General features: G+C 43.1%; 1 protein-coding gene across 1 annotated transcript in view; it reads left to right on the top strand.

The window, feature by feature from the left end:
- LOC109937103 (dedicator of cytokinesis protein 2-like) overlaps positions 1 to 24,494 on the top strand; it is a 587,118-nt gene extending 562,624 nt beyond the window's left edge. Inside the window, exons 42-47 of the mRNA XM_048603933.1 lie at positions 9,880 to 10,017; positions 11,245 to 11,372; positions 15,881 to 16,058; positions 17,642 to 17,759; positions 20,258 to 20,418; positions 23,916 to 24,494. Coding sequence (XP_048459890.1) covers positions 9,880 to 10,017; positions 11,245 to 11,372; positions 15,881 to 16,058; positions 17,642 to 17,759; positions 20,258 to 20,418; positions 23,916 to 23,948 — 756 coding nt within the window. The 3' untranslated portion in view covers positions 23,949 to 24,494. The remainder of the gene's footprint in view (positions 1 to 9,879; positions 10,018 to 11,244; positions 11,373 to 15,880; positions 16,059 to 17,641; positions 17,760 to 20,257; positions 20,419 to 23,915) is intronic.
- The last annotated feature ends 607 nt before the right edge of the window (positions 24,495 to 25,101 follow it).

Here is a 25,101-nt window from a genome sequence, read left to right as displayed (position 1 = left end):
TGCTTATTTTAAGATGCTATCTTAAACATGATCAGATATTTCTTTTCGAGTGACTTGCACAGATGGCTCTGACATTTCTACTCCTCCACCTCGAATATGCTGCTATGTAGCTACATGTCACCAGGTGGCAGTCAGTGACTATAGCAGGGGGGTAAAAAAGGCTCCTTTACCAATGTGTACCCAGTCAGTAACAATCTCAACTGGTGTCTTGAAAGCAAAAAATGCCGGAGATCACAACAGGTCAGGCACCATCCATGGAGACAGTCTTGTTCAAAACAGTGCTAAGGCATCCTTGCATTCGGAGGAGACCCCAGATTTAATTAAGAGTACCGTTGCTATAACTTTCCACAAGGCCTGTAGCCCAGTCGCTATGGTGTTGTCCTGACCCTCCAAGGTAAGCAGTTCTGTGATATTATGGGATTTATATGAATCCTGATAAGAACATAAGAGCTAGGAGCAGGAGTAGGCCGTCTGGGCCTTTGAGCCTGCTCCGCCATTCAATAAGATCATGGCTGATCTTTTCGTGGACTCAGATCCACTTACCCGCGTTCTCAACGTATCCCTTAATTCCTTTATTGTTCAAAAAGATATCTACCTTTTTTTTAAAAACGTTTACTGAAGTAGCGTCAACTACTTCACTGGGCAAGGAATTCCATAGATTAACAACCCTCTGGGTGAAGAAATTCCTTCTCAATTCAGTCCTAAATCTGCTCCCTCTAATCTTGAGGCTATGCCCTCTTGTCCTAGCTTCACCTGCCAGTGGAAACATCCTCTCTACTTCTATCTTATCTATTCCCTTCATAATTTTATATGTTTCTATAAGATCCCCCCTCAATCTTCTGAATTCCAATGAATATAATCCCAATCTACTCAGTCTCTCCTCATAAGCCAATCCCCTCAACTCCGGAATCAACCTAGTGAACCTCCTTTGCACCCCCTCCAGTGCCAATACATCCTTTCTCAAGATGATATGAGTCATAGAGTTGTAGCACGGAAACAGACCCTTTGGTCCAACTCGTCCATGCTGACCAGCTACCCTAAATTAATCTACTGCAATTTGCCATCGTTTGGTCCATATCCCTCCAAACGCTTCCTATTCATGTACCCATCCAGCTGTCTTTTACATGTTGTAATTGTACCAGCCTCCACCACTTCCTCTGGCAGCTGATTCCAACTCATACCACCCTCTGCATGAAAAAGTTGCCCCTTGGGCCCCTTTTATATCTTTCCCCTCTCACCTTAAACCTATCCCCTCTAGTTTTGGTCTCCCCTACTCTGAGAAAATCTGGCTACTCACCATGAGTGATGGCACAATTCTGATATCAATAAGCGGGAAGAGACCAGTCCAGGATGGGTATATGAAAATTGACCACGCTAGAGAGTTGTATTTAGTCATCTATGTACAGATGGAAATGAAGAAGTGTTACAGTCCAGAAGGAGTTGAAGAGCTTTGCTGAAAGATAAGGAGCAAGCAGCCTCGGGGATAGGGTATGTGCAGACACCCACAGCCTGAGATACTGCAGACTGATATCTCAATGTGCAGGGAGCAGTGTTGGCATAAAACACATGGTTAAGCATGTGGCAGCTACAGGCAAAAGCCTCCTGAAGTTAATACAGAGCCCAAGGGACACAGCTGAAGAAAGGATACTCTGAAGATAGGACAGGACCTCAGAAGAATTTGAAGGTGCAGATGAATTAAAAAAAACAAGGATGATTGGTATAGATAGAGTTAATGGTAGATGTCTCTTCCCTGCGGTGGGGGATTTCAAGACTAGGAGTCACATTTTTAGAGCGAGAGATGAAAGATTTAATAAAGACAAGCGGGCAATTTTTTTTACACTGGGCATGGTTAGTGTGTGGAAAGAACTTCCAGAGAAAGTAGTGGATGGGGACACAGTTAGAACATTTAGAAGACATTTGAATAAGTACATGAATAGGAAATGTTTGGAGGGATATGGGCCAAGAATAGGCAGGTGGGACCAGTTTGCTTTGAATTATGCTCGGCATGGACTGGTTGAACAGAAGGGTCTGTTTCCGTGCTGTATGGCTCTGTAACTCTATGACAGGGAAAATACTTTGGAAGACTTTGAGACAAAAGCTACTGGAAAACCAGAAGGCTCCAAAGGCATGCAAAATACCTTGGAAAACTTGTTTGCAGGGCTACAGTGTGGGAAGCTGCCTCAAATATTTGATAATGTGGGACCAATGAGATCAGAGGAGGGAGCTCTGGAAGGCAGTAGCTTCACAGTTTAAGTATGATATGCAAAAATGCAATGCCAAATTGCAGGAGACTGAACTTTAAGAGACTTTGAAGCCTAACTATGAATTGGCAGCCCCCTGGAGGGTATAAAAACTCTGCACTACTCACCTGGATCAGTCAAGTACTATTACCCATTGGAGGTGGCCATTCCACTGGAGATATTACCATTGTTTTCAGTCAGAGTGTGTGCCATAGACACCAAGATGGCTGTCAAAAATGGCCGTTATGGCTTGCACATGATCAGATGACCCCCTGCCCATGTATAGATGATAAAACAGAGATGGCCACCACCAATGGAAGCACAGATGGCATTGGTGAATCAGGAATAAGGTATTGAATGGTTGCAACCATCGCAAAAGGATTGCCTGGCCTTGTGAAAGGAAGCTTTGTCTGGTAGCCGGGTCAATGTGGAAAATCTCCAGAAAGGGGGAGAAACGCTCCCTGGTGCAGACAAAGGTATCGGGCAATTCCTTCTCCTTCGATATCACTCAGCAGGATACCCAGGGCAAGTGGTAAAGATGGAAATAAAACAAGGAAGAGGAAGCAATTAGTGCAGAACCCAGCAGCCGAGAAATAAAACATTGCAAGTGTAAAAATCTGAAGCCAAAAGCCAATATGTCTCTCTGAACAGAGCTGAACGCACAATAAAACAAACCTCTGCCCCATAACTGGGCTCATTCTCAGCAGAAATAATTTCAAATTAATACAACAGGTAAGATCTGCCGATGCTGAATTTAATTTGAAGATTCAGAGATAGTAAGGACTGTCGATGCTGGAGTCAGAGATAACACAGTGTGGAGCTGGAGGAACATCGTAGGGCAGCCAGCATCAGAGGAGCAGGAAAGCTGATGTTTTGGGTCGGGACCCTTCTTCAGAAAAAAATTTGAATATTGTTCAGTTCTCACTTCTTGTGTCATAGTTATGGTATCTAATGGATATTCCCTTGACATCTTTGCAAAGTGCACTCTTTACACCACCTAAAGGTGGCGATTATACCAGTCATAGCTGCCTCAAATATTTAATACTATGGCAGACCCTACAAGGAGGTCCAAGAAGTGGGAACTCTGGAAGGCAGTAGCTTCAGTTTGATAACCACATTAAGTATTATAAGCAAGGATGCAATGCCTTTAAGTCAGTATGTTTAACATGCTGTAAGTTGCATGATGCCCTGCTAAGGGAAATTGTGAAAGAAACTAATATGGAGTCACATAATTCATTAAGAGATTCAACACCTACTTTAGCCTTACAAGAGATTTAATGATGGAGCGGGTGAGATTTAAGTAGTTATATCAGCATGCGGGTAAATCAATCAACGCCTTTGTAACGCGTTTGTATTGTCTGGCAGAACGTAGAAAGTACAGAGCTCCAAAGAATGACTTAATTATAGGCCATGGATTGGTTAGTCTGAGGGATGAGATGTCGTCAGTTTTGTCAGTCCAAGGTGAATTTAATGCTGGAACAAACAGTCTACTTTGCTATGCTGGCAGAAATTTTTGCCACGGCCAAATCTTTAGGTTCTAAGACGGTGCTGACACCATCACAAAAATCAGACAAATGCAGAAGCAGCAAGAATCAAAATCACTGACCATGTCAGGGTAAATAAGATGGGACTCCAAACAGAATCACAAGGAATGTCCAGCAGGAGGAGCTGGTTGGATTGCTTCAGGGACCATTGTTCATGAACAGAACCATTATCACCTCTTAAACAAAATAAATATCCTGCAAGTGGCATACTTTCAGAGAAATAGAAATCACGTGACAAGGGAAAAGTTCAAGAAGTTAAAGAAACAAGTCAAAAAGTGAACCCTTCTTTGGCGACATCAAGGAGAGTCAAAACAGATTGCAGATAATGAATTTGGAGATGCAAGACTTTGAAACAAAATTGAAAGGCAACACAGGAGCAACTGCCTCAATGCTGGCAGACAGCTTTGCATAGTTGTAGTCTGTGTTGTGGTAAATAACCGCAAGTTACCTTTAATTCAGCTACTTATTAAGAAATCTTACAGACAATCAAGTACTGAAACAATGATTTAAACTTTATTGAATGTAGCAACGAAAATAAGACCCCTCAAGTAAGTTAGTTCGGCCTCACAGCTTGGTTTGGCTATAACCCGATTAAAGGCGGAATTTAGCTATGATTCCAATGAATAATGTTTCTGGAAGTGTCCAGTGTTCAATCCTTGTGCAGTGCTGTTCTTCGAAGATCTGCTGCTGACTTATTCTAGTGTTGGATTTTTATACAATTTTCTCTCTTTCAAGTTTCTGGTGTGATGTTATTGATGATTTGATAGATTTTTTCATGACCAGCATTGATTATACTTCTGGAGACCTCAAGTCTACAGCTTGCCACCTTTTCAGAAGTAGCTCCCCTGTTCCTTGTTACATTCAGTGTTAGCTGTCACTTTAAAACACAGCTTTTCCTGCAATTAATCCCTTTACTTCAGGACATTACTTCTGCAGGCAGTCTTAATTATCTATTTGTCACGAGGCAGCAGATTATCAAGCAATATTGCGGGGGTTTCAGCCAGGTGCTCCGCTTTCCTCCCACAGTCCAAAAATGTGCAAGTTAGGTGGATTAGTCATGGGACATTACCCATAGATTTCAGGGATGTGTAGGTTAGGTGTGTTAGCCATGGAAAATGCAGGGTGACAAAGATAGGGTAGGGGGATAGGTCTGGGTGGGATGCTCTTCGGAGGGTTGGTGTGGACTTGTAGGGCTGAATGGCCTCTTTCCACACCTTAGGGTTCTAAGTACTACCTCATCTCTCCCAGGAAACAGCTTGATTTTGTTGCTTCAACTCTTTCTTCCCAGCAATGGCTAGCTAGCATGTTACTTTTAATTCCTTCTTCTTGTCCCTTTCATTTCGGGAAGCAATTTATTCCAGAAAGAGTTATTGCTGATTCTTTCAGTCCATGAATTTATTGAAGTTCTACAGTTTACCTTGTCACGTCTGCAAGAAACAGACCACCAAATATAAAACTCCAAGGTCCAGGAGGCACATATCCTTTGATACAAGATCAAATCATCATAAAGTTTAGCCACAGAGGTCCAAATATCTGTGAAATATTATACATATTGAGTAATCAGAATACCATATTGCTGAGGAAAAATGTATGTATGTGTTTAGGTATCTTGAAGAGAGTATATACAATAATTCAAGATGAAAACAGAAGAGAACTTTGGCAACATTCCAAAGCTGTTCAATGGTGTGGGCAAGCTGAAGTAAGAATATCACATTGCTCTTTAAGAAGTTACCAAACCCATCTGCTTTTACGCTCCTGGGAAGATTCTTCGTCCTTTGACGGGCAAAGTAAAATCACAGTTACCATGATTGCAAGTAGAGTTATATTGTCAGAGACAGAACTGACAGAATGGTGCTCAGGATTAGCAAGCAATTGTAGGGCTGAGATTGGTGGGGGGAGCTGCGTTCTATTTTGGCTGTCGATTGTGGTTTGGCAAGAAACCAGTTTTGCACAAAACCTGATGCCAACTGTGGGTTCTGGAAAATACTCTTGAACAAGGACTCAAGATTACTGATGACTTTATTGCATCATTCTGTGTGGTATTCCGTCAAAAGTCCACTGTTTGGGATTCCTCTGCACCAGAGATTTTCCAATGGAAATGTTGAGAATCCTGAATCAGAAACAGGGAAACAATTACCATTTGTATGACGTCCTAGTAGATGGTGAATCAGAAAGGGAATATAACAAGAGGGTCAGGGATGTGTTAAAGGCAGCACTGAAGGCAAGCCTTACACTGTATTAAAAATGCCGATTCTCGAGAAAGACGACTACGTTTTTAGGAAACATTGTTCAAGAACAAGGAACGTTGGCAGATCTAAAGAGGTGAAGCCAATGGTGACTTCTGACACCAAGATGCAAAAATGACGCACAGCATTTCTTAGGCATGGTAAATCAAGTGGGAATGTTTATCTCCAACTTAACCAGTCTTAACCATAAGAGAACTTTTGAAAGAAATGCAAGCAATGATATTGGAGTCAGGAACAGACTGCAGTTTTTGAAAGAATTAAAGAGAAGTTACTTACTGCTAATGTTAGAGCACATTTCAAACTGGGCTTATTCACTATACTAATTGGAATGCATTGTCTCCAGGGCTAGCAGCAATCCTTAATCAAGTACAAAGCAAAGCACATGAAAGCTGGACTATTATGTCAGGATCTTTGATGGAGGTTGAACAAAGTATGCAACCATGGAGAAGGAAGTGTTCGTCATTACATGGGGATGTGTAACTAAACATTTACTGACAATTGAGGGCAAACTCAATCAAATTAGTGCATCTTGGATTCAGCCAAATTAATGCAGCTTAAAATCTGTCAAGGGATACAAGATCAATTGCTAAAGAGGCGCAATATGCAAAAACAACACTTGACAATAGTGGAAGATTTATTGGTCTACACTCATGGAATGGTTATATCATAGTTGGTGCAAAGTAAAATCCTGCTGAAACCCCAAGATGGACAACTAGGAGTCATGGAGTGCAGAGCAAGATCACAGCAATCAGTGTGGTGCCCAGACATTTCAAAAGGTCATGCCGAATGTGTGCCACCCATAGCCAAGTGCCAACAGAGCCAATGATTTCATCAAGATTTCTGCAAAGGTCATGGGAATGGCTAGCAATGGATTCGATTGATTTCACAGTGTGGGCATGTTTCATTCAACCACAACAGACTGGGTGACCAGGGCACCAAACAGTATCCTGTGATATAAAGTTTCTGTGATGTGGAGGTGCCGGTGTTGGACTGGGGTGAATAAAGTCAGAAGTCGCACGACACCAGGTTATAGTCCAACAGGTTTATTCGAAATCACAAGCTTTTGGAACGATTCTCCTTGTGATCACTTCACCTGACGAAGAAGCAACGCTCTGAAAGCTTGTGATTTCGAATAAGCCTGTTGGACTATAACCTGGTGCCGTGTGACTTCTGGTAAAGTTTCCAGGAAGAATTGGTATCAGGCAATGGAGCTCAGTTTATGAACAAAGATTCTGGAGGTCGGCATAAGCCAGGTGAAAAGTTTATACACCATCTTCAGTTGAAAGGCGAGATGGAAAGAGCAGTCAAGGCTATGAAGCCACTGTTACATAAGAATCCAGAATGGGAATTCGCTCAGTTTGGTTACATAGCAGCACCATTGAATCATGAGTACTCAGCAGTGGTATTGCTAATGGAGAGAAGGTTAAAAATGATGTACCAGTTTTAGAATACAATCTGAAGCCAACTATAACCTCTCGAGGTCACAAGGCGATAAAACAACTGGAGAGAAAACACAGCAAAAAGCAGCAAAGGTAGTATAATTTTAGACACAGGGTGGAAAATCTGCCCACCTTAAAGCCAGGGTAGAAAGCCTGGTTCAGGAACATGAGATCAGGAGGGATGGTCATCAGGGAAACAAATCAACCAAGATGGTATATTGTCAGAATGCCCCATGTAGGAGCAACAGGAAGACATGGATGTTATTCAAACCAAGAAACAAGACTATGATTATCACACGTGGAATATTCTTATCTATAACATTGCAGACCATATACCAAATGGTACAACTACTCCAGAAACAGTGCAACACAGACCAGTGATAATGATGAGATGATGTTAATGATTCTGCCAATCATTACAAATCTACTGAAGCAAGTGAAAGCAAACGCTGAAATAAATGTGGAGCAAGTGAAGAGAAACTGGAGGATGGGGAAGTGTAAGGTTAGAGGTGCGAAATGTGGTACAATGGAATTCATACAAATCATTATCATGAGGGGGGAGGCAATGGTCTAGTTGTATGATTGCTGGACTCTTCATCCAGAAACCCAGGTAATGCTCCAGGGACCTGGGTTCAAATCCTGCCTTGGCAAATGTTGGAATTTGAATTCAATAAAAATCTGGAATTAAAAGTCTGATACCTGTCAATCCATCGCCAATTGTTGGAAAAACCCATCTGGTTCATTAATGTCCTTTAGGGAATGAAGCTGCCATCCCTACTGGGCCTGGCCTATATTTGATTGCAGATGCACAGCAATGTTAGTTGACTCCTAACTACCCTCTGGACAATTAATGCTGGCCTAGTCAGCAACACGCTCATCCCATGAATGAATTTTAAAGAAGTATCTGATTACATGACTCTTACTTCAGTAAGAGAGAGGACACCAGTCTAGAATAAGCATGTGAAGAGAGGGAGGTGTATTTGTAAATAAATAAGTGTCACAGTATATGAAAGTTGAGGAGCCTTACTTAAGGGCCTTGAGATAAGGACCAAGCAGCCTGAGGCACAGATGATGAGCAGACACCTACAGCAAACCCAGGTGTCCCAATTTGCAGGTAACAGTATTGCTGTAAGCACAAAATAAAGCAAATTTCACTCCCAATAAACATGAAGTGAAATTAGGGTCTGGCCCACACTTCGTTCAGTGTGTGATTTATTTATTGCCTTCTGAAGTGGACTTGCAAGTGAACCAATTGCAAAAACCATTGCTATAAAGTATTGTATAGAAACGGGTCAACCAGGGTCCTGCTGATGTATGCTACACATGACTCTGCTCTCTAAGTTCTTCCTGCCACTGAATGCACACGATCTTCTGTCTCTTCTTCCCATTAAACATCTATATGTTCTTCATCAAAGTGGTCTACCATCCGTTATTGGTTGTTGAATGTAGAGTGTTGATGAAGGGTCATTCACTTGATTGGCTAGGTAGGGAAGTCTCTTGCTGGCAGTGAGCTCAGTGGTGGGGGTCACCCAGACCTTTGCTCCCAACCCCCCCTTACTCCCTCCACCAGATTAAGTTCTGGGCAGAAGGGGATGAGCGCCAACTGAGGCCCTCTCGTGGCCAATTAAGGGTCAGTTAAGGGTCTCATTCTGACATCATTGGGCTCAGCTGGCTGAAAGTTGACATGTTGTCATGTGTCAAATATTGAGGACTGCTTTTCATCCAGGTTGGTTTGACAGTGGAGGCACCTCGATCAAAGTGCCTGGTCAAGAGATATCGGGAAGGTTTTCTTTTTGCAAGAGGGGATGCTTTGTTGGGAATCATCCCAACATCCTTATGTTCAACATTCCTGCCTGCTGTCACTAGCCTGAGAAACTCAGCACATATGTGGCCTGTGTTCCCCACTATCCACTCTGAGGATGTCCTTCCAACAGCTTCCTCAGTGATATTGCAAGGTTTGCCAGGCTCTTATTGGCCAGCTGTTCTCGCTATTGGACCTTCGGCCTCCTCAGGTCTTAATTCCTTGATGGCCTCACAATTGCCTGATTAGCTGTAGTTTGGCCGAGCCTCCCGAATAGAGACTGTGGCTGAGGAGACCCTCAACACTATAACGAGACTGCACTCATTAACTTTGTTTCTCTCTCCAGTCTACCCAGTGCTTTCTATGTTAATTTCTGATTTCTACCACCCACAGTGCTCAGCCTTTCAACTACTGAAGTTTGTTTTCCAATGACACAGCCATTCTGCATGTTTATCCATATCTGACTGTATTCTGATGGCTTGTTGTGACATTGACCAGGTCCAAAGGACCCAAGGCGATTTAAGGACAGTCAGCAGTGCGCTCATTTCTTCTGCTGTTTTCTTTTTGAGTAGCAATCTGTAAGAATGTTTTCCTCTTTCTCTTCACAAGGTCCCGATGCTTGAAAAAGGAATAAAACTTCACGGGAAAAGAGTGCAGGATGACCTTCGACCTTTCCATGACCGGATGGAAGAATGTTTCAAACAGCTAAAACTAAAAGTGCAGAAGGAATATGGATTAAGGGAGCTGGTAAGTGAACTAGAATCGCTTTATCCTTTTCTCAAGGAGTAATTCTTTCCTCATTATGTTTCCTAATACGTTCTGGGGTTACTGGAGCATGTCGGAGTGTTGGGGAGGGAGCGGAAATCGAAGCCCCCTCTCTGAACCCCAAAGTTTTCTACCTCCCTTTCCTGTAAAAAAAAAGGCTTATCTGTCCATAGGTTGATAGTGACAAGTTTTGAATACGTTTAATTGCTGCTGAAAAGATAGAATAGTTCAGCACATTCACAGGCCTCAAGCCTGCCATCACCATGTTCGGTTTTGCCATTTTTGAAGTTGTACTTGGAGATTTCTCAGCAGTAAGTCAAAATATTCATGTTAAATTTTGCTGTCTACTATTTTGGCAGAAGCCTTCACCTTTTTCATCATTTGACAAGCTTTTAATGGGGTAAAGATTTGAAAGAAAGAAAGCAAGTCATGAATTTATGTTGCTCTTGACAACCACCAGATGTCTCAAAGCACTTTGCAGCCAATGCAGTACTTTTTGAACCCTAGTCTTAGAATCATAGAATCCCTACAGTGTAGAAAGATGCCATTTGGCCCATCAAGTCTGTTCTGACCCTCCAAAGAGAATCTCACCTAGGCCCAGCACCGCCACCCCCCACAATCCCTAACACCATATTTCCAACAGCTAACCCACCTAACCTGCACATCCCTGGGCACTACGGTGCAATTCAGCATGGCTAATCTATCTAACCTGCTCATGTGGGAGGAAATTGGAGCACCAGGCAGAAACCCACGCAGACATGGGGAGAACATGCAAACTCAATGCAGACAGTCACCAGAGGCTGGAATGAAGCGTGGGTCCCCGGCACTGTACAGCAGCAGTGCCAATTTACGCCCATTACAGTTGTAATGTAGGAAAAACAAACTTCCACATACTACAGTGTGACAACGACCAGGTTGAGGGATAACTGGTGGTCAGGACACCCAAGACAGTCACCCTGCCCTTTTTGTTTTCAAGAATGAGATCTTTTACCTCTACCTGAGCAGGTAGATATGGGGCCTCGGTTTAGTATCTCATTCGAAAGATAGCAGCTCTGACCGTGCAACATTCCCTCGGTACTAGTTGGAGTAGATCTCCAACCCTTAATCTGCTGACTCAAGTGCAGCAGTGCCAACACTGAACCAAGGCAGATCTATTAAGTATACCTTGACTTCTCACCTCTGTGTTCTTTCCTACATTTGTTCCAACAGCCAGATTTTGATGAAAAACGAACAAGCCGACCAAGGTCCATGCTGAGATCCTATCGTCAAGTGTCCATGATCTCCCTTTCCTCCCTCAATGCTGAATGCAACACACCAATCAAAGGGCCTGCTGACAGGTGAGACATAAGCACTGATCTCATTATGGTCGACTCTACACACAGTTTATGAACATCAGTGTACACAGCAAGCTCTTTTACAACTTCAGACTGGAAAGTGGAGGACTGTCTATAGTTTTGCTCTCCTTTCTTGAAAAAGGACCTATTGGTACTGGGGGCGGGGTGTGCAGAGGAGGTTCACTAGGTTGATTCTGGAGTTGAGAGGGTTGGCTTGTGAGGAGAGATTGAGTAGACTGGGACTATATCTACTGGAATTTGGAAGAATGAGGGAAGGATCTTATAGAAACATATAAAATTATGAAGGTAATAGATAAAACAGAACCAGGGAGTTTGTTTCCACTATTGAGTGAAACTAGGACTAGAGGTCAAAGCCTCAAAATAAGGAGGAGCAGTTTTAGAGCTTAGTTGAGGAGGAACTTCTTCACCCAAAGTATTGTGAATCTGTGGAATTCCCTGCCCAATGAGCAGTTGAGGCTACCTTGTTGAATGTTTTTCAGGCAAACATGGATAGATTTTTGAACAGTAATAGAATTAAGGTGTTATGGTGAGTAGGTGGGTAAATGGAGCTGTGTCCAGAAAAAGATCAGCCATGATCTTATCGGATGGCAGAACAGGCTCGAGGGGGCCAGACGGCCTACTCCTGCTCCTGGTTCTTACGTTCATTGTGCTATCAATAGAATTTACATTACTATGGGAACCACGTTAATTGAAAAAACCTTTATAGAAAAAAAGCTGCTAAAAATCATGAGATTGAGGAGTTATTGTCGATGTAAGTATTGACAGGATCGGAGAAACAGGACCGAAATAGGATCTAAAATAGGCAGTGCAAATCTTTTTCTTTCAAAGTCTCATGAATCTGTGGTCCTGTAAAGATGGTGGAAACAGAGTCCTTAAATATATTAAGATAGATGTGGATAGATTCTTGTTAATCAAGTGAGTGAAAGGTTTTTAAAGATAGCCAGAAATGTGGATTTGAGGTTACGTCGAGATAGCCATAATCTTCTTGAATAGATAAGCAGGCTCGAAGGTCCAAACATCCTACTCTTGCTCCTTCTTTGTATGTTAGTATGCAGACTTACTGCAGATAACCATCACAGAGGCACTTCAGTTTAGACTCAGCTCTGATTAGATGACTGCCTTATGAACGTAGAAGGAGCTTCCTTACTTTTAAATGTTGAACTTTGTTCCTTTTAGGGAATATTCTCAGACTTATCAGTTCTGCTGTGTGGATTGAAGGCACAGGCTAGCTGATGTACAGTAAGTAGTCGAGTCAGGATGTTGGAGGCTGTGTTGTGCGGGTAGGCGGTGAGGTAGTTGAAAGTGTTGCTGATAGTCAGTAACTCTGGTGATAGGTGAGACATGCAAAACAGGAAGCTCCCTGCTTTGATTTGTATTGTGAATGAACTCAGTTCCATCAAGGTCTGCCTGATTTTACCTGAACCTGGAAATGATGTGTGCACATCTGTGTTTTAACTCTTTCATAGAGCGATCATCCCTCTTCCTTGATCTTTTCCAAACTTTCCTTGATGGAGGTTTTTTTCTATTCATTTGTGGGATGTGGGCATCGCTGGCTGGCAAGCTTTTCTTGGTCCTCCCTAGTTGCCCTTGAGAAGGTGGTGGTGAGCTGGCTTCTTGAATTGCTGCAGTCTCTCTGCTGTGAATTGGCCCACAAGCTATTAGGGAGGGAATTCCAGGATTTGTACCCAGCGACAGTGAAGGAACGGCGACATATTTCCAAGTCAGGATGGTGAGTGGCTCGGAGGGGTACTTGGAGGTGGTGGTGTTCCCATATATCTGCTGCCCTTGTCCTTCTAGATGGAAGAGATCATGGGTTTGGAAGGTGCTGTCTGAGGATCTTTGGTGAATTTCTGCAGTGCATCTTGTAGATAGTACACACTGCTGCTACTGAGCGTCTCTGGTGGAGGGAGTCAATGCTTGTGGATATAGTGCCAAACAAGTGGGCTGCTTTGTCCTACTTCTTGAGTGTTGTTGGGGCTGCACTCATCCAGGCAAGTGGGGAGTATTCCATCACACTCCTGACTTATGCCTTCTAGATTGGGGGACAGGCTTTGAGGAGACAGGAGGTGCGTTACTCGCCGCAGTGTTCCCAGCTTCTGACCTACTCTTGTAGCCACTGTGTTTATGTGGTGAGTCCAGCTGAGTTTCTGGTCAATGGCAACCCACAAGATGTTGATAGTGGGGCATCCAGTGATAGTAACACCATTGAATGTCAAGGGACGGTGGTTAGATTGTCTCTTATTGGTGATGGTCATAGCCTGGCATTTGTGTGGCTCCAATGTCACTTGCCATTTGTCAGCCCGAGCGGCAAGTGACATTCGCATCACACATATGACAGGCTATGACTATGGGGTTCCTGGGTTAAAGCAGAATTAAAGCCACTAGCAAAACCCATCAAAGTGCTGTTTTCATCACCCAGCTTCGAAAAGGAGGAGTCAACACAGGGAAAGTATTAGTTGTGAAAAAAATTGACAGAAGCTACTTTAACCAACATTGCCTTAGTAATGGGACTGGGGGAGGTGACGGCATGGTGCTATTATTGCTGGGCTGTTAATCCATAGACCTAGGTAACAGTCTGGGGACCTGGGTTCAAATCCTGCTGCAGCAGATGGTTGAATTTGAATCCAATAAAAATAAGGAATTCAGAGTTTCACAATAGCCATGAAACTGTGGCCTGGGATTCCAACAGGGGGGTTGGGTTCTTAAGCCCAGAGCTGTGAAGTAGACTTTGTCTTTAAATTCAGTTTTTTTTTGTCCTTTATTGCAATACCATGGAAGGACTGTTATTCTGAACTTTTCAATCTCTTTATTTTTCTGATCAATTATGACAATTTTGTACTTTTGAAGGTCTGTAATGCTGTCCTATTATTTCTTTATTTTCTAATGTTTTTCCTAAGAATTTTTACTCAAGAAACTGTACCTAGGCACCATTGTACCTAAGATGACACCATAAGTGATGAATTGTAAACTTTTCACTGTAATCATGTGAGTATATTGCTGATTGTTGGGGAAAAACCCACCTGGTTCACTCATGTCTTTTCAGGAAGGAAACTGCCATCCTTACCTGGACATATGACTCCAGACCTACAGCAATGTGGTTGACTCTTACCTGCATTTTGGGATAGGCAATAAATGCTGGCCTAGTCAGCAACACCCTCATAACAGAATGATTTTTTTTAAAATTGCTCTCTGAAATGCTGTGGGCACTTATTATTAATATTAAAGAATTTTTAAGTGTGCAAGGGTTAATGGTGTACTTAAAGAACCATACCTTAATAGACACTAATAGAATGCAAGTTAAGTTAGTTGGTGGCACGGTGGCTCAGTGGTTAGCACTGCTGCCTCACAGCGTGAGGGACCTGGGTTCAATTCCACCTGCCTGTGCGGAGTTTGCACATTCTCCCTGTGTCTGTGTGGGCGTGCTCTGGTTTCCTCCCGTGGTACACAGATGTGCAGGCTAGGTGGGTTGGCCATGTTAAATTGCCTGTAGTGTTCTGGGATGTGTAGAGTGATGGGTCTGGGTGGGATGCTCTGAAGGTCAATGTGGACTTGTTGGGTTGAAGGGCCTGTTTCCACACTGTAGGGATTCTATTCTATTCTAAAATTGTAGGCCTAACCATTCAGATGAGAGAGGCTTGGTGGCTTACAATTTTAACAAAGTTTAAATATTCCCCTCCCTTCCAACATAGCACTTAAACAGCCTGTGTCTGTCTCTCTTCTTTCCTGATAAGAACATACTTCCAGTTTCTCAGTTGTTCGTCCTGAGAAAAAGTTCTCCATGTTTGGGGTGGTATTGTATCTCAGTGGTTAGCACTGCTGCCTCACGTCGCCAGGGGCCCCAGTTTGCATCCACCCTCAGGTAACTGTGTATGTGGAGTTTGCACATTCTCCCTGAGTCTGTGTGGGCTTCCTCCGGGTGCTCCAGTTTCCTGTGCGGGTTAGGTGGGCTGGCCATGCTAAATTGCCCCATAGAGTCCAGGGATGTGCACTTGAGATGAATTAGCCATGGGAAATGTAACAATACAGGGGTGGGTCTAGGTGGGATGATCTTTGGATGGTCAGTGTGGACTTGATGGGCTGAGTGGCCTGATTCCATACTGTAAGGATTCTATGTTGTGTCTTCAATGTGCCTTTCACCAGTTTGAGCTCACCACGTCAAAGACTGGAAAAGATATCCATATTAAGGCTCAGAAACTCTGAACTGAGTGAACTCAACAGGATACTGATTGTTGTTGGGGGGGGGCGCGCACGCTTCGACAGTGGCCACATGCCAATTTCTGTACCAATTGTACCATGGCCCTTTTCTGAAGAAGGGTCTAGGCCCGAAACGTCAGCCTTCCTGCTCCTCTGATGCTGCTTGGCCTGCTGTGTTCATCCAGCTCTACACCTTGTTATCTAGGATACTGATTTGTTTTGTTTTTACCACTTTTAAAAGGAGCTGAATAAATTCAGTGCTTAGCTTATGCCAGTGTTCCCTTTGTTGCTTCAAGCAGTGTGGTTCCTGACAGCCCCAGGCCAAGGACGCCAATCCTTAAATCTGAAGAAAAGGCTCCAGACCGAGCTATCAAAGAGGAAGGGGAGGTTAAACTGAGGAGGGAGAGGAAGAGACAGAAGAGAAGTAGCGTGGTGTTTGCAGACAGCAAGACAGAGCCTTCAGATACCAAACGGGTAAGCAGCATAAGAAACCTAATATGAGTGTAAAACGTGATAAAGCAAAGAATAGCTAACACATTGACTGGTGTACCTGGCTCTGAGCTGGATACTGGCATCCCTGCTGGTTTGGAATATTTCTCAGTATATCGCAGATATTTACAGACCAAAATTTGATGCAGTTCAGTATAATAGAGCCCCACAAAGCAGGGCCACACCACACCTATCTTTGAGCATCCACTTAGAGTCATAGAGATGTACAGTACGGAAACAGACCCTTCAGTCCAACTTGTCCATGTTGATCAGACATCCTAAATTAATATAGTCCCACTTGCCAGCATTTGGTCCATATCCCTCTAAACCTTTCCCAGTCATGTACCCATCCAGATCCTTTTAAATGTTGTAATTGTACCAGCCTCCACCACTTCCTGTCGCAGCTCATTCCATACATGCACCATTTCTCAACCTCCAACATGGAAGTGTGGTTTCTGAGCTCCAAATTACACTTAATTTGTGAATTAAAGTTTCATTAATGAACTCCGTCTCCTCATGAGAATCTAAAGTGCTGGTTTGAAGAGACTGTGTTACTTTCAATCACCAATGGGATTGATGAGTGAATAAATAATTTACAGTTCTTCAGTGGTATATGAAACCCACTGAAACTTCAGTGTGGGCAGAATTCCCCAGCTTCATGTTCTGTTGGATATCTGCAAGCTTCTCTTTGGATAATGTGTGTACGGACATCAAAATAAAAGGGAAAATACCAGCAACGCTTAAAAACACAGCTGGGTTTGGCTTGATCTTAACCAGTTTCTACTGGAATGAATTTGGCCTCAGCTCAAAACAAATGTGTCACTCTGACACCACAGTTTTATTGCTGTGTGAAATGAAGAGGCAACACGTTGGTGAGCTGGCTGTCATTAGTGCATCGTGGGTGTAGATTCTCTCCATAGCCAACTTGTGCTGCACCTACTTTGGAGATGTATCTTGGCAGTTTGTCTACAGAGCTTCACTCTGAATTCAACCCTAATTGTACCTGCTCTAAGGGTGTTTCATGGGACATTGTAAAGGGAGTTTTACTCTGTTTTCAAACCATTTTGTACCTGTCCTGAGGGTGTTTCATGGGATATTGTAAAGGGTGCTTTACACTTTAACCAACCCATAGTGTACCTGCCCTGGGCATGTTTCATGGGACATTATAGAGGGAGCTTTACTCTGTATCCAATCCACGCTGTATCAACCTGGTGTGTTAGTATAGAGAAAGTTTAACACTGTATTTAACTTTTGCTGTACATTCCATGTGAGTGTACAATGGGACAGTGTGGAGGCAATTTTATCCTTTGCCTGACACAAGGGTGATGCTTTGAGTTGTGAAAGTCTACTTTATCCAACCAATGCTATATCTGGTTCGGGAATATTTGAAGGGAACAGCATGAAACCAACTAACATGTACCTAACTCCATGGTTCGAATTTGGGAGTGTTTAATATTGAGACTAATTGTCTGAATAATTTTTTAAAAATTCCTTCCCTTAATGGCTGCATATATTTCCCCTACACTGTAATGCTGGTTCGTGAGATTTTTGTTTTTTGTCATTTCCAGCTGTCAAGGAAACAGGAGTTTCGGAGTGATACCAACTTGTCAGACCAAGCCGAGAAACGCCCATCTTCTGTGCTCAAGCAGATGAGCTTTGCCAGCAGATCAGTACCAACAATCCCAGGTAGTGTGTGGGAAAACTGCAGGAAGTATTCAAGATTACAGTAAACATCTCAGCCATGTCCTAGGGATGTAGGAATTGCTGTTCAGAAAAAAAGAACAGAAACAACTCAGTTTGCCTTCTCTGTGATAGTTGATGTTTTGCATTGTAAATGACTCATCACAGGAATGAATCTTTTATCAATCAGTTCACACAGTGACATGAGAGGAGGAATGTTCTCCTCAGCGCTGAAGAGTTTTGGGAATGACACATTCTAAATCACCTCTATTCACTTAAACATTCTCACTACTCCCGTGATGTATCCCAGTTAATCCCACTAGCTGATCTAAGCCTGATTGCATTTCAAGCGGTGAGTTCTCTTTCTCACATCATTATCAGTCCATCTAGATTTGTCCAAACTTAGACACCCTCAAAGAACTTGCTTTTTAACACTTACATCGAGGAATAAATGTTGGCCAGGCATGGATTGAGAATCCATTGACAGACAGGAAACAGAGTGGGAGTAAATGGGTCTTTTTCCAAGTGGCAGGCAGTGACTAGTGGGGTAATGCAAGGACCCAGATAGGCACCGTATATATATGAAGGAACTAAATGCAACATTTCCAAGTTTGCTGACAATACAAAAACTGGGCGGGTTTGTAAGTTGTGAGAGGATAGGAAGCTTCAAGGTGATTTAGACAAGTTCAGTGAGTGGACAAACACATGGCAGATGTAGCACAACGTGACAGAGTGTGAAGTTATACACTTTGGTGTGAAAACAGAAAGGAATAATATTATTTAAATGGTGTTGTATTGGGAAGTGCAGATGTCCGTAGGGATCTGGGTCTCCTTGTATACTAATCAATGAAAATAAACAAGCTGGTGCTGCAAGCAATTAGTAAAGCAAATGATATATAGGCCTTCATGACGAGAGGATTTGAGTTTAGAAGTAGGGATGTCTTACTGCACTCATACAGAGCCTTGCTGAGATTACGCCAGCCAGGAGCATTGTTTGCAGTTTTGCTTCCGCTACCTAAGGCAGGATATGCCATAGATGGAGTGCAGTGGAGAGTCACCAGGCTGCCATGGGGAATGGCAGGATTGTCCACTGAAGACGAAGTGCTTTGACTGGGCCTGTATTCACTAGATTATAGAAGGCTGAGGAGTGATCTGATTGAAACATACAAAATTCAAATAGAGCTGGACAAAGTAGATGCAGGAAGGACATTTTTTCTGTTTGGGGAGAATAGAACTAGGGAACATAGTTAAAGGATATGGAGTGGACTATTTAGGATTGAAACGAGGGTAGTGAACCTGTGGCATTCTCTACCACAGAAGGCTGTGGAAATAGTGGAATATGTTCAAAAATGAAATAGATAAGTGTTTAGATTTTAAAAGCATCAAGTGGTATGGAGAGGAAGTAGAAAATGGCTTCGATATTGAGGATGAACCATGACCATATTGAATGGAACAGCATGTTCAAAGTGATGAATAGCCTACTCCTGCTCCAAGTCTGTATGTTTCTATGCTCTTCTTCAAATTAGGTCTTGCTTTCATATCTCCCAAAAGACACCATCATCACACTGAAGTATCAGCTTGAGTCACCGAAATGGGGTTTGAACTCATTGCTTTCTGTCTCCAAGGCTCACTAGCCTGACTTGGAAACATATTGCCTCTCCTTCAGTGTCACCAGGTCCCAGTTGTGGAACTCCCTTCCAGACAGTACTGTGGGAGTCACTATACTCTAAAGGACTGCAGTGGTTCAAGAAGGCAGTTCATCCCCTTGTCCAGGGCTCTTAGAGGGTGGGACAATAAATGCTGACCCTGCCAGTGATGCCCAGATCCTGTGAATGAATAAAAATAGATGAGTGCTAACCACTGAGCCACAGTTTATACCAGGGCTAATACATCATAGAGCAGTGCTGTACTACAGTGCCAAACTCCAATAACCAGTACTGCTGATGCACGCGAATTCAAAAACAAAATATGGTGGGTACTGAAAACCAGAAATCAAACCAAAAAACAAAGTCATCTCAACCTGGACCATTAACTTAGTTTGCCTCCACAGATAAACACAGAAACATATAATAAGAAATAGGAGCAGGAGTAGACCATCTGGCTCCTCGAGCCTGTTCTGCCTTAAGATCATGGCTGATCTTTTTGTGGACTCAGCTCCACTCACCTGCCTGCTCACTATAACCCTTGATTCTATTACTATTCAAAATTCTATCCATCCTTGCCTTAAAAATGAGGCAGGTCTCAATGCTTCACTGGGCAGGGAATTCTACACATTCACAACCCTTTGGATAAAGAAGTTTCCCCTCAACTCAGTCCTAAATCTGCTTTCCTTTATTTTGACGCTGCTGTGTATTTCTAACGTGTTTCATTGTTTTTTATTGCTCTGGCCCATTGTTTTTAAATACACCCGGAAGCAGACAATTTACTCAGAAAAGAGGGCATTTCCCTAATAACTATCCCTTTCTCGAGGATTGATGTCTTCAACGTGTCTCAACCCTTTCCAGCTTTGATTTTTGCCGTGGCAAATGGTGGTGAAGACCAAAACCTTGACCAGAATGCACTGAAAAGGATGAGCCAGCCGACATTTATGCTGTCCCTCGATGAAGATGACGAAGAGAGAAAGAACCCTCCCAAAAGTAAAAAAGCTTCCTTCTTTAAGAACCGGGTAAGTCGTTGATGTTTTGGACCATGTTTGAGGAGTTTTTTTGTTTTAGGCAACGTATGATTGAGGATCTGGGCTGGTACCAATTTGCTGCCATGATGTGAATTCACTCCAAGCTAAGCAGGGTCAGATCCCAATCAAATAACAGGGCAGGGGGAGAGGAGGGTGATCTCTCTCGGGGGTTCAATGTGCTGCTATGCCTCTGATAGTGAATCATGGCACCCAGAAAGATGCCAGCTTTTTTAGGAACAATGATAGGTGTAAACTGTTCCACCATTCAGTTAACTTATGGTTGATCTGTACCTAATCTCCAACTACCCATGTTTGATCCATCTCCCATATTGTTCTTACTGAGCTAAAATCTGTGAATCTCAGTTGGCTTTATTTTCAGTTATCCCACAACACGGGCAATGTTTTTCGGAAGGGTTTCCTTTATGTGAAAACCTGATTTCTGATCAGACTCCAAAGTGGCTTAGCTCCAACTTGAACTCGGCTAATGTGGAACAAAAACAGAAATTGCTGGAAAAGTTCAGCAGGTCTGGCAGCATCTGTGGAGAGAAATCAGAGTGAACATTTTGGGGTCAAGTGACCCTTCCTCAGAACACAGGTTAATGCAGATTCCCTCGCCATAGCTTCTATCTCCTTTTTTAAATTACTTTATCATTTCAAATTCTTCAACGAGATCGCAGTCTGTCTTCTAGACTCGATGGAATACAAGCCACATTTATGCGGCTTGTTCTCATAATGTAATCCTAATCTTGAGAGGCAACTGGAGATGCTGGTGGGGCATTTGGGCATTTGGTACAAAATTCCACTAGGATCGCTCTCCAGTACTGTCCCATCTCCGAGGGGAGGGGAGCAGTCTGCCAATGGATTCAAAAACTGACTCTCCAAGAGTGGGCAAACCAATTGAGACAATCGAAGCCGCACTTAAAGACCATTATTTCCACACTGCCAGATGGGAACCCTCCACTGAATCTGGATCCCACGATAAATGTGGAGGTGTCCTGAGGTCAGAAATTGCTCTCCGTGCCTCTGTGACACTGCCACATGGCTGAAACAATCAAAATTCATTCAGGAAGAGGGTCTGATCCTGCAATTCTGATATATTTAACAGTGCCAGGGCTTCCACGACAGAACCTATTATGTCTCTTCAGAGAGGTTCAATTTTGAGACCACCTTATACTCACCTTTTGCTGATCAGCAACACTCACTTCTCCCTATAGAGCTGTCCATCAGTAAATGCAGACACAGAGTGTTACTGGTACAAGATTACCCCGACATGTGAACATTAGACACCATCAGAAATGGCACCAGTCCTCGATTACTTTCCAAATCTAGTATATTTTGTCCCTTATGATTCTGACGAATCTATTCTGCATTCCTCTGACTTTAGCATACCCTTCCCGAGGTACAATGCCCAAAATTGAAACCTCTAGACTATACTCCGTTAACTAATTTCACCTGAAGTGGTAGAGATGTTATAATTCAGTGTCTTTAAGTTAGCAAATGGGGTAAATTGACCAGGATTCTAGCTTGTGACCACTTTCCAGTGTGCAGACATTAGGTCAAGACAATGGTCAGATTAGGCACAGTATTGTACCAAATCCTCGACTCCCCTTTCCCCAGTTCACATAGAGAGTGAGGGTGGCACATGACAACATAGAATACAATAAGGAAAAGAAAACTTCAAGCCTAAATATAGACGACTGAGGAGATTAATAATACATGTTCTGAGGAAGGGTCACCGGACCCGAAATGTTCACTTTGATTTTTCTTCAGAGATGCTGCCAGACCTGCTGAGCTTTCCCAGCAACTTCTGTTTTTGTTGTTGTTAATAATACAGTTGATGATTTCCAAATGGTATTCAGCAGAATGAAGGGACCAAAACAGCATGATCTTTGCACGCAATGGAGTCGACCGATGAGTGTTTCATGTTGTTCTTGTACTTTGTTTGACCCGTCGTCAAGGCTGGGCTCAAAGCCGAGGCTGCATGCCAAGCTCTAAACCAACTCTGCCAGGAGTCGTGCTGACTAGGAGCCAGAAAGAGTCATCTTTCGTGGCGCCAGTCTGAACCTATACAGGCCATTTCACAGCCAGCTCCCTGTCGACTGTCACAAGATCATACACACGTCAGGAACAGCATCTAAGTAGGCACCATGCCCCAGTCTCCATGGACTGATGCCAATCCTGCCCGTCTGATGGAAACAGGCTGTTAAAATGGCCACAACAACTGACCTATTGCCTTCCTGTGGCTTGGAATTTTAACTCGTCTTGAACAGGCAAATGGGGATTCATTAAAAGGCAGTGGGACTAAGTTTTAATGATGTAACATGCACAGAGTCTGACTGTAAATTGAATTCCATGAAGAAATCGTGTTTTACCCCAACAGTCCAAATTTGTGACAAACACGAGCAACTCCACAAAAGACCCAGGAAATGCATTAATTTCCCTTCTGTTTTGGGTCTCCTTGTGGACTTGTAGGAGCAAACATGTTCCACAATGAAGCCTTGGCAGTTCCCTGCCATCAGCTTTCCTCCTGCTCCCTGATGTCTTTCTAAATCATACTTCCAGTTGTGTAGTGACAGACATGGGAGCTACACTGTTAGGTCCTCCCATTCCCCCAAAGGTGGCAACCTCCTGTCACACCATTTCCCACTGTGTTCACATAGGTACGTGACCAATGCAGGAGCGACCTGGATAGTTCAGATGGTTGAAGCAGATAGCACTTGATGCATTTAGGGAATGGTGTGGTGGATACATGCAGGGAAAGGGCATTGAGGGATGCAGGAGGAAAGGTGGGCAGACACTCAGGTGGAATACAATCCTGTTGGTCATAATTGGCCTTTATCATTTAATAGAATCCTTACAGAGCAGAAAGAAACCATTTGGCCCATTAAGTCTGCACCAACCCTCCAAAGTACATCCACCCCAATCCTGTAACACAACATGGGGTTTTTGTCATGGCTAATCTGCACATCTTTGGACTATAATGGGGAAATCAGAGTATCATATCATAGAATCCCTACAGTGTGGAAGCAGACCGTTTGGCCCATACTGGCCCTCCAAGAGCGTCCCATCCAGACCCAGACCCTATCCTATGACTGCATTTCCCACCCCAGACAAATTAGTATAGCCAATCCACCTAACCTGCACATCTTTGGACGCTGGTGAGGAAACCAGAGCACACCCATGCAGACATGGGGAGAATGTGCAAACTCCACACAGACAGTCACCCGAGGCGGGAATCAAACCCAGGTCCCTGGTGCTGTGAGGCAACAGTGCTAACCGCTGAGCCACCGTGTCACCTTACGTCTGTGTGTTAAATTCTATGTAATTGCCAGTGTCTCAGCCTTGGCTGTTTTGTTTCCTTTTTAATAGTGCTGAGCAGATGATATACATTTGCAATCAAAATTGTGTTGTCTTGTTATTTCCTTTGTCTCCATCTGTGCATCAGAAATCTGACAAAAGGCTTTCTTTTTATCTCCCCCATCATTCAGCTGACTTCTAAGAGTGGTGAGGACAGCAAGTAGCCTGGAGATGAGCTCTCCTTCGTCAATCTCAGTGGAGGGTCGTCGGAGTAGAGAGCACAGCTCCAAGTGCTGAAGATGTGATGGGAGGGCCTCCTCAGTTACAGCACTGCAAACAGTAACTATTCGATAATTCATTGCTGTACACACACACACACACACACACACGTACACGCACACACACACACACACACACACACACACACACGAACACACACACACACACACACACGCAAACAATTCTTCTGACTCACAAAATGCTTCTTTTGTTTCTCAAAGCCCTGGTTTTCCATTACAACAGTACAGTTCTGATCGAATTTTCAAGATTAAAACCTGAACACTTCTGGCATATTTTGACTTCTCACCCCAAAAGTTGGCAAAAATTGCAGCAGCAACAGGGCAAATGGAATTGCTCACTTATACACTTGCAAGGAACAAACTCCTCCAGCTCTTGGATTTTGCAGAGTGAAACCTCAATGCAGTTTCTTCACCTTCATTTCTGAGTCCAGAAATTGCCGATGTTAATATGTTGCAATGCACTGATTAAAATTATACCATCAGATTGAGGGTGTGCTGGTATTTTTGTAGCCTTTGTCTGTCTGTATCAGATTTTGGGAAAACAGCATCAGTGCACTGTTCGGCCAGCTCAATAATCAGACCGAGCAGCTGGGCACCTCATGTTGTATCATGACAGGTGAGGCTATTCAGTGCCTTTTGGTCTTTGGATTATATTTCATCTCCACTTGTACACCTTTGCTCCATAACCTTAATTGCCTTATCAAACAAAAACCTGGCCAATCTCAGTCTTCAAATGTTTATTGACTCCCATTCCCACAACCTGTAGGAGAAGAGAATTTACAAGTCATTTGGTGGTGGGTAAAAAGCCATTTGGTTGCGTGTGAGAAAGAAGAGAATTTAGAATCCACTAGCCCTTTGTGAGAAGCAATGGCTTCTTAATTTACCTCTTAAATGGCCCAGATCTAAATTTAAGGTCATGTTCCTTTGATCTCAATGACTCCAATTTTGGAAATAGTTTCTTCGTATCTATAATATCAAATTATTTTAACATTTTTAAACACCCTTGATGACATAACATCTCAAGATTTGATAATAACAAAATGCAAGTCTGATTCATGCAAACTGCCTTTGTAAGTTA

This window comes from Rhincodon typus, chromosome 12 (assembly GCF_021869965.1).
Source record: "Rhincodon typus isolate 14 chromosome 12, sRhiTyp1.1, whole genome shotgun sequence".
Taxonomy (NCBI): domain Eukaryota; kingdom Metazoa; phylum Chordata; class Chondrichthyes; order Orectolobiformes; family Rhincodontidae; genus Rhincodon; species Rhincodon typus.
Note: the sequence above shows the minus strand (reverse complement) of the source record. Positions and strands in the feature narration are given on the sequence as shown.